This window comes from Chrysochloris asiatica, unplaced genomic scaffold (genome assembly GCF_000296735.1).
Source record: "Chrysochloris asiatica unplaced genomic scaffold, ChrAsi1.0 scaffold00374, whole genome shotgun sequence".
In the NCBI taxonomy this organism is placed as follows: domain Eukaryota; kingdom Metazoa; phylum Chordata; class Mammalia; order Afrosoricida; family Chrysochloridae; genus Chrysochloris; species Chrysochloris asiatica.
The window spans coordinates 272,313-282,720 of record NW_006408892.1 but is presented as its reverse complement, the minus strand read 5'-3'; the positions used below and the strand labels follow the sequence as shown (position 1 = coordinate 282,720).

General features: G+C 49.4%; 1 protein-coding gene across 1 annotated transcript in view; it reads right to left on the bottom strand.

The window, feature by feature from the left end:
- COLGALT1 (collagen beta(1-O)galactosyltransferase 1) overlaps positions 1–9,425 on the bottom strand; it is a 35,392-nt gene extending 25,967 nt beyond the window's left edge. Inside the window, exons 1-3 of the mRNA XM_006876285.1 lie at positions 9,166–9,425; positions 7,244–7,354; positions 5,919–6,036 (exon numbers count right to left, since the gene is read on the bottom strand). Of these exons, the coding sequence (XP_006876347.1) occupies positions 5,919–6,036; positions 7,244–7,354; positions 9,166–9,425 (489 nt within the window). The remainder of the gene's footprint in view (positions 1–5,918; positions 6,037–7,243; positions 7,355–9,165) is intronic.
- Positions 9,426–10,408: the final 983 nt, after the last annotated feature.

Here is a 10,408-nt window from a genome sequence, read left to right as displayed (position 1 = left end):
TAGCCTTTGATCTTCATCAGTAAGTGCTTCGAGTCCTCTTCACTTGCAGCAAGCAAGGTTGTGTCACCTGCATATCACAGGTTGAGAATGAGCCTTCCTCCAATCCTAATGTCGCTTTCTTCTTCATACAGTCCAGCTTCTGGGATTATTTCCTCAGCAAGCAGATTGAAAATGTAAAGTGAAAGATACAACCCTGAGACACCCTGTTCCTGATTTTTGCTCTTTGCAAAAGCATCCCTTTGTTCTGATCCGACGTCTGCTTCTTGGTTCCACATGAGCACAATTAAGTGTTCAGGAATTTCCAGTCTTCACAATATTATCCATAGTTTGTTATGGGCCACACAGTCGAATGTCTCTCAAATTGATAAAACACAGGTATAAACCTTTCTGGCATTCCCTGTTTTCAGTCAAGAGCCACCTGACGTCAGCAATGATAGTCCTCATTCCACGTCCTCTTCTGAATCTGGCTTGAATTTTTGGCAGATCCCTGTTGATGTATTCCTGCTACTGTTTTTTTATTATCTTCAGCATATTTTTACTTTTGCATGATATTAATGATACAAGAGAGTGTTGTAAAGTTTATGGAAAAATTTCATTATCTTGTAATTCCATTTTTCCACAAACTTTTGACGACTCCTCATACTCTTTGATCCTATCTGCATTCTGCTGGGTCTCTTCTTTAGAATAGGCACAAATATGGTGTCTTCCAGTGAATTGGCTGGCTAGCTGTCTTTCAAATTTCTTGGCACAAATGACTAAGTGCTTCTAGCATTTGATACATCTCAATTACCATCACGTCAATTCTTGGAGGCTGGTTTTTCACTGCCTTCAGTGCAGCTTGGACGTCTTTCAACACTATCAGTTCTTGATCACATGCTATCTCCTAAAATGGGTGAACATCAACCAATTCATTTTGGTACAGAAATTCTGTGTATTTCTCCTACTTTTTTTTGACTAGAAATTTATTGTCGTTGTTAAGTGTCATCGAGTCAGTTTCGACTCATAGCGAGCCTGTGAGTTTCTGAGGAGCGATTGGTGAGTTTGAAGCGCCAACCTTGCAGTTCAAATTGACCTTGAGGTCGAGTGCTTACGCTGCAAATCAAAATCACAGTGGTGAAATACCACCTCTACTAGGGTGACGAGGATCCAAAAAACAGACACTAACAAGCATTGGCAAAGATCTGGATGAAGTGGAATGCCTAAGCACTGCTGGTGGGAATCCAAATGGTCCAATTCCAGTGAAAAACAACATGGCCATTCCTCAAGACCTTAAACATAGAATCACCACATGACCCAAGAGATTGGAAAGCAGAGGCTCAGACAGATGGTGTACATCAATGTTCTGAGCAATATCTTTCACAAGAGTGCAAACAACACAAATGTCCATCAGCAGATGAATGGCTACCCACAATGTGGTCCAGCCAGGCAATGGTGTATCATATCACTCAGTCAGCAAAATGAAGCGCTGATACACACTACAACGTGGGTGCTGAATGCCATCAATCAGTCACAACGGGGCAACAGTATACAATCCCACTTACATGCCATACCTAAAACAAACAGATCCAGTGCGACCAAAGTTTATCAGAGGCTAATGGGGACGTAGTGGCTAAAAAAGCGGCAGTTGTTGCTGAAAAGCCACTGAGCTGCCGTCAAGGGGGCTGAAAAGCCTGTAGAGCTGGAGAGTGGTGATGGATGCACAACATGGGGAACGTCATTTAGGTCGCTGAGCTATACAATTAAAAAATGGTGAAAATGGCCAAATTTTTGTAATGTCTGTTTTACCACAACAAAAGAATAATGGGCCACACCACCAGACACAGAGAAGACCGCTAGATGCAGGCGGAGCAGAGACTGGAGGGATACAGTCATTAGCCCAGGGATGCCTGGAGCCACCGGAAGCTGGAGGGCCCAAGGAAAGACCCTCCTCTGGAGCCCAAAGAGGAAACGAATGCAGCCAGTGTTTTGAGGGAAGGTTCTGGCCCCCAGAGCAGTATTTATACTCAGTGGAAGACGCGAGCCAGGATTCCGTTTACATGGAATGAGCAAAAGAGGGAACTTCAGAGAGGCAGAACAGAGATTCATGAGGTTCAAGGGGACAATGAGTGGCTGCTAAAAGACACAGGGTCTCCTGTAGGGTGATGAGAATGTTCTGGAACTGGGAAGAAATGGCTGTTGTACAGCCTTGTAAACATACTAAATGCCACTGAGTTGTTGACTTTTAAATGGTTAATTTTATGTTCTATGAAATCCACCTCAAAACAAAAACAAAAACACACAGACACAGAAAGTGGGTCTTTATCTGGAAGGGAAGATTGTATGTTTTGCTTTCTTTATTTCCTTAAGTTTCTCAATTTTCTTATAGTTTTAATATTTTGTATTATAGTCTTTCCCAACAATAATATTTCTTGTTTTCTCCCTAAAAGTAATACCCACAGTTTGTATAAAAAGGACACAAAAAAATCCAAAAATCTTTTTTATAAAAATGTTGTAACATGACACAAGCAATTTCACATTCCAGTGTAAACTTTCCCAAAGACCCCACTTATAAAAATACCATTTTGTTTCAAAGGCAGCTTTGAGTTTTGAACCAGAGCTTTGCGTTCCCCTCAGGTTTCTAGGGGAGAGAAATGAAATCCAGCCAACCTCAAACCACGAGAGGAAAATCCAGGGACTCAGGACAAAGTGGCCCTGTGCAGACGGCTCAAGGCAGCTCCTGCCCCACCTCTGTGCCTCGCTGGCTCTATGACTCCCACTAGGTGACTTGTTAGCTCCCACTCAAGCAAAAACTGGACAATGAATTAGGAAGCTGAACAAAAAACAATGAATTTGTATTATGGTATTGGGGAATATTGAACGACGTATTGCATTAGGCAAATCTGCTGCACGGGAACTTTTTAAAGTGTTGAAGAGCAAAGATGTCAGTTTGAGGACTAAGGTGCGCCTGACCCAAGCCATGATATTTTCAATAACCTCATATGTATGCGAAAGCTGAACAGTGAATAAGGAAGATCGTAGAAGAATTGATGCTTTTGAGTTATGGTGTTGGAGGAGAATATTGAAAGTGCCATGGGCTGCCAAAAGAACCAATAGATCCCCCTGGAAGAAGTGCAGCCAGAGTGCTCCTTGGAGGCCAACACGGCCAAGCTTCAAATTGTCAGGAGGGACCAGTCGCTGGAGAAGGATATCATATTTGGTAAGGTGGAGGGTCAGAGAAAAAGACGAAGACCCCCAACAAGATGAGATGGATTGGCCAAGTGGCAGCACCAATGAACTCAAGCATGACAACAGTAGTGAGGCTGGCTCAGGATCGGGTGGTGTTTTGTTCTACTGTGCATAAGGTGGCTATGGGTCAGTACCGACTCAATGGCACCTAATAACAACAACAACCAGCTGTATTATATGAAGAACGTGGCCTCAGGATTGGAGAAAGACTCATTAACAACCTGCGATATGCAGATGATACAACCTTGCTTGCTGAAAGTAAAGAGGACTTAAAATACTTACTGGTGAAGATCACAGACCACAGCTTTCAGTATGGGTTGCATCTCAATGTAAAGAAAACAACAATCCTCACCAATGGACCAATAAATAACATCATGATAAACAGAGCAAAGATTGAAGTTGTCAAAGTCTTCATTTTGCTTGGATCAACCATCAACACTCATGGAAGCAGCAGTCAAGAAATCAAACAACACATTGCATTAGGTAAATCCGAGGTACAAGATCTCTTTAAAGTGTTCAAGAGCAAGGATGTCAGTCTGAGGACTAACATGGACCAGACCCAAAGCATGGTCCTTTCAATCACCCCATATGCATGTGAAAGTTGGACAATAATGCATAATGCATCTGCTCTCAGTTGGGTATGCATGTCCCCTGGGGACATGGAAACTCTGAGCCAGACCTCTCCTGGATTTTACCATATGGGTTTGTACCCTTTTATCTGCTAGACTGAAAACAGCCGTTTCCCTGCAAGTACTTCCAATGGATTCCCAGATTACTGAACCTAAAAAACATAGAAGGAGCCGGTGCCCGCTGACCTGGCCCCAGGGAGAATGGGGATGAGACAGAGACACTGGTACCCATTGATCAAGGAGCACTGGTAGCACAGTGATTGTAAGTTGAGCTGCTAACCGCAAAGTCAGCAGTTCAAATCTACCAGACGCTCCACGGGAGAAAGATGAGGCTTTCTGCTCTCATAAAGATTTATAGCCTCAGAAACCCTATACAGAGATGCTATGAGTCAGAACTAACTCCAAAGCACATAACCACCACCACCACCACTAGCCGTTGACCAGGCCTCGGGTGAGTGGAGGAAGAGAGAGGCACAGCTGGAATGTGCTGATGTGGGCCCGGGTGGATGAGGACGCAAGAGTAACCAAGGAAGGGAAGCTGAGGGTTCCCTAGGCTGGTTTGATATAATTGGTGCAGCGGTAGGCTTATCTAGAGAGAACCCGGGCTGCTCTGATTTAATGTGTCCCTCTGAAACGGATGTTGGGGCCTTAACCCCATCCCTGTGAAAGTGACTTTGTTTAGAAACTGGATTCTGCTGGTGATACCCGTTACGGTACCATAAGGGTATGCTGGAGTCAGGTGTCCTTATAAGAAATAGATGCCATCCAGAGAGACAGGGAAGACAGCAGAGATTGGAGTGGGGCATCTACACGGCAAGGAGCCCAGGAAGGCTAGCAGGCACCGGAAGCTAGGACCGAGGCATAGGACAGATTATCCCTCAGAAGGAATCAACAAAACCAACACCCTGGCCTATTGTCACTCCTCCCCTAACCCCAAGAGTCCCTGTCCCTACAGCAGCCACAGCAACTTCTAAAAGTCATAAATCTGACTACAATCCTCCCCTGCTCAGACACCCTCCATGACTCCCCAGTACCTTCAGTAAAAGCCTCAGCCTTCATGGTCCAGCTGCTGCCCACTACTTCAACCTCACTCCTTCCATCCCCACCCCATTTTCATTCCGCTCCAGTCACTCTGGGCCTCCTCGCCATTTCTGGAATGTCCCAAGTCTGCTCCCACCTCTGTTCCCTCTGCCCAGAACACTGTTCCCTCCACTCCCCTGGGCTGCTCCTGCATCCCCTCTGTGGGGAGGCCCCTGGCCCTGGTCATGCCATCTCATGGCCTTTCCACAAGGCCTTCCCCAGCACTGGTTGCCTTCAAATCTCCCCTCACTTGGCTTTTTGTTTACCTTCTGGTCACTTCGCCTTTCCTTGTGGGCTAAGCTTGGACTAGTCTATGCTGTGTGCCAAGAACCCGCTAGGAGCAGCCCACAGTAGGAGCTTGTACACATATGCTGAATAATAAAAAAAGAAGGTTCTGGGTACAGGTCAGGGCCCAGCCTGGAGACTGAAAGCCGACAAACGCGTTGTGAAGATGGTGAGTCAGGCCCAGCCCTCAGCCTCTGCCCCACAGCTCCACCAGGGGAGAAAATCACACAGCATCACACCCAGGTCAGGGGGCAGGGCTAAGGAGCCCACAGAAGGCCCGGGACATATGGACACAGATCCCAACATGATTGTGTTCAAAACTCAACAGTTCCCTGTCCTTCCAGAAGAGGTTGCAGACCCAGGAGGAGGAAGTAAAAGTCAGCCTTCAGCAATTCAGTGTCTCCAACAACCCCTGCCCTCCAATAACCTCACGCTTCTTAGAAGTGACCGAGGTGTAGCTGGAAAGGGGCATACATGAGGTTTAGTGCCGTTTATGGTGGCAAGAAAAGTAAAAAAGTACTCCACAGTTCAACCACGGGAGGGAGGACAGAATCAAGTCCAAGCTGGGCTCCACTGGGCAACCCACAGCCCCTCTCGGAGTCTCCATAAAATAGGGCTAAGGACGGTCCCTGTATTGACACTGGGAACCCCCCAGACCTCCTGTGACCTGGCCCAGGAGCCGCCCAGACAGGGACTCACCAGGATGTAGTCGGCCCACATGTCCCGCGCTGATTTCAGAGCTGCCTGGCGCAACTTCATGACATGTTCATAGCGTGAGTCAGACCAGTGTTTGGGGCCCTCCTCATCTGGGTAGGAACTGTGTGCAGAGAGACAGCTGTGACTTGGGAGGGCTTCCCAGAGAGGGGTGGCTGGAGCTAGTGGATGGGAAGGAGTGAGCGAGAAGAGAAGCGGAGAGGAGGGGAGGGGTGTGCTCCAGGTGAGAGCATTAATAAAACCCAGGTGTCACTGAGGCAACTCTATGTGCTTCAAGTGAAGTGTGCTTCACAGGGTTGGCAATGACTGAATTTTTGGACATAGATCACCAGGTCTTTCTCCTGAGTGTCTGTGAGAAGATTTGAACCTCTAACCTCTGGGAAGTAGTTGAACACATCACTGTTGGAGCAACCCAGGGATTCCAGGCAAGCGTACAGCTTTTGCAAAGGCCCGAAGGAGAGAATGCCCATAGCAACTTGGAAGATAGATAAAAGTCTTTGTGGCTGGGTGGGTGGAAGGAGAAAGGGCCTTGAATATACGGACGTTCTCCAGAGGCAAAGGATGCCGCTGGGGCAGGAAAAGAACCCAGAGCAGGAAAAAACTTGTGTCTGAGCAGTGGGTAGGATGGTTTGGTGCTGTCTGAGTCCCAACTCATGGTGACCCCTTACGCAAAGGAACACCGACACCATTCCCATAATCGGTTGTGGATCAGACTGATGTGATCCATAAAGTTTTCAAGGGCTGATTGTTAGAAGGCAATTGCCAATCCTTCTTCCTAGTCCATCTTAGTCTGGAAGCATTGCTGAAGCCTGTTCAGCATCCTAGCAACACGGGCGTCTGCAGTTGGATGGTGGCTGTGCATGGCATGCATTGGCCAGGAATCAAAACCAGGTCTCCTGGTTGGAAGGAGGGCCCCTGAATCACCAGTGTCTCTAGTGGGTGAGGAGGGAAAGGGAAAATGAAGAAATAGGAGGAAGGGAGGAAAGGAGAAAGAAAGAAACTGAGAAGTAAGCAGAGCCAGAGGCCCTCACTGCCCAGTGAGTTACAGGGAACTTAAACAGCAGGACCATGCTGGGGTTGCACTGAGACAGGAGCAAAGTCATGGGCGTCTTCCAGAAAGATAAGGAGTGAAGGACTTCAAGGTGGAAAGAATGAATAGTGCAAAGGTCTGGCAGGAGATTACAGGCCATTGTTGAATGTGAAGATGGGTAAGAGTAGCCAGAGCTTAAAATAGCAGAAGTGGGCTGAGGAGCTGGGACAATAGGGAACCATGGAGGGTGTGTGAACAGGGGCAGGTCTAATCTACTCACTTGGGCTCCTCAGCTGGCCGCCACTCTACAGAGTGGTACAAGCTCTTCACAGCCACCAGCCACTCTCGCAACATGGCCGATGTATTGTCTACATTGTGGTCAGTGGCCACCCTGAAGTTGGAAAGGAACAGTCAGTGTGAGTAGGGAAACTGAGGCCGGAACAGTGAGTCCCCTACCAGCTGTACTGCCCAGGGCAAAATGCTGCCCCTCCCCCTGTCTCAGTTTCCTTTTGTGTAGCCATCTCACAGAGACTGAAATAGCTAACTTTGGAAAAATACATTAGTAACATGGCACACAACAACAACAACAACTGTGAATTTTAAACATCTAGAGTATTCTAATCATGTCTTAAGACTCAACATGAGCAAGTTAATTCCCCCCTAAGAGCAGCATCTCATTTGTTCAACAAATATCTGTTCAGTACTAAATGTGGGCTTGGATTTTCAGGGGCTGGGAAAGGTGGAGAAAAGCTCCATTTGGGAGTACCACTTGACAAAGGAGTCCAGAGCTAACTGCGCTGTGGGTTAATGCACTAGACTGCAAAGTCGGTTTGAACCACAAGTTGGTGGCTCAAGCTCACCAGTTGCTCCTTGGAAACCCTCTACAGCGTTGCTATGGGTCGGAACCGACTCAACGGCACTTAGCAACAACATTCTCACTCAGTCAATAATAACAACAGCAGTGATGACAGTACTTAAACCAGGACCACAGATAATAATAATGCTAACCACAGTTCCCGTGCTCATACACAGCGCTAAGGCCTTCACATACATTAACTGGTTAATCCTCAGCGTCAAACCCAAGACAGTTACAGTTGTTGTTAAGTGTTGTCGACCCCATAGCAACACTGTATAGGAGCAGCTGGTGAGCTTGAACTGCTGATTTCACGGATCAAACCTACTTTGCAGTCCAGTGCATTAACCCACAACGCCACACCAGGACTTCCATAATTATAATAATACCCTAATTCTTCCCCAATGAGGAACTAAAGCAGCAGGCTTCCCCCAAGGCTATGCCCAATTGCAACAGCCACAAGCGTTGGCTTCCAGGCAGGATCCACTCCGCCCTTCCCCCCTCAACCTCCCACGTTAGTCAGTCTGGAGGGAATGGGTTGGAGAGGATTCCTGTGGTAGCAGGAGGACAGGAAGCCCCATTAGCGCGAAGCGGGACCATAGGCTCGGGGTCTCGGGTAGTTCCAGGCAGCTGGGTCCAGATCTACTTTAATGGGGGGGGGGGGGCAGCAGACAGGGGAGTGGCCCCAACCTACTGACTGGAGTAACAGGATGAAGCTGGTCCTCCTACTTTAATGAACTGATGGAATGCTTGGGCTTGGGTCACCACAATGGGGGACAGCAGACAGGACTGGACTTGGACCCCTTAGTGGATGGTCAGATGGCAGGGCCAGGGTACAGTGTGGACTTGCTCTGATGAGGCACAGTAGGGGCCAGGCCAATGATGGGCGGCAGGCAGAGCAAGGCCGGTCCACCCTAATTTAGGGAGGGATTAGGACAAAATACAGCCCGCCCCAGTGGGAGCACAGCAAGCAGGGCGCAGTACAGACGTGCCCTGATAGGCGATATAGGAAACAGAATCTGGGCCACCCCAAAGGGGAACAGCAGGCAGGTTAGAGTACTGCCCTCCCGAAGGGGCACAACCAGCAGGGTTAGAGTCCAAGATAGCCCGATGGGGAAGGGGCAGGGCCTGACCCGACTCAGTTGGGGTCAGCCGCAGGGTGCGAAGTAGACCAGCTAGCTACAAAAGGGAATCAGACGGCAGGAGGGTGGGGTCAGCCGGCAGGGTGTGAGATAGACCCGCAGTAATAGGGATCAGGCGACAGAGTCAGGGTCTGGCCCATCCCAGTGGGAGGCACCCGGCAGATCAGAGCGCTCTGGGCCTGGATGGATCCCCAAGCGGCGGCTCACCACAGCGCCGTGCGCTCCCGCGGGTGCCGCAGTCGCTCCAGGGCGCCCAGCGTGGCGGGCAGGGCGGGGGCCGCGTTGCGCGCCAGCAGCGCGATGACCACGCGCGGCGCCTGCAGCGAGGACTCAGGGCTCCAGCGCTCCTCCGGGAAATAGGCGGAGGCCCCGGGTGGGCCGCCCGTGGGAGGCGACACCAGCAACAGCAGCAGCAGAGCCGAGAGTGGCGGCCCGCACTGCCGCGCCGCCAGTAAGGCAGCCGCCATCGCGCCACGCGTCGCCTTTAAGCCGTTTTTCTACCAGCCGACGGGACCGCGCCTTAAAGGAGTCGTCGGGCTGCCCCAGCCGCGCGCCGGGAAGGGGAGGAGGTGCCTGGCTTGACGGCATCCCTCAGGCCCGCCTCTACTCCCCGCCCCTCTCGCGCCTTAAAGGCACAAAGCGTTACAAACACATCGGCCGGGAGCCATAACGGGACCTGCAGCCCCAACTGACTCCATCTAGCGCAGACCCTCTGTCCTGTCTTTTGCTGCCGCGGGAACCCCGACCCAAATGTGCTGTTAAACTTCTACTTGAATAAATACCAGGATAAGCCACCAGGCTGACCAGGCTAGTTTGGGGCCTGAGAGATCTGTGCCTATCTGCTCAGCTGTGAAATGAGTTTTAACCATCCCTGTACCAAAACCTCCGAAAACTTTACAGTCTTGCAAACCCTATATAGGGTCGCTATGAGTAGAGTTAGCAGCCCTGGTAGTGTAGTGGATTAGGAGCAGGATTGCTAACTACAAGGACAGTAGTTCAAAACCAGTGGCTCCAAGGGAGAAAGATGAGACTTCTTTAGGATTCCTGGTGTGGTGCTGTGGGGTAAACACTGGGCCGCAAGCGGTTCAAAATCACCAGCGGCTCCTCGGAAACTTTTACAGGGTTGCTCTGAGTCAGAACCACCTCGACGGCACTTAACAACAACAATAACCACAAGTAGAATCCACTAGTGGATTAACTGAGAGGTCGACAGTTCGAACCCACCAGTCTTCCGACTCTTCCGGGAAACATGAGGTTGTCTGATGATTGCCTGCTCCTGTAGAGATTTGTTGTTGTTGTAGTTGTTGTTGTTGTTGTTAGGTGCCATCGCGTCGGTACCGACTCATAGCGACCCTACACACAACAGAACAAAACACTGCACGATCCTGGCTCAACCTCACAATAGTTGCCACACTTGAGTCCATCCATGCTGCCACTGGCCAATCCATCT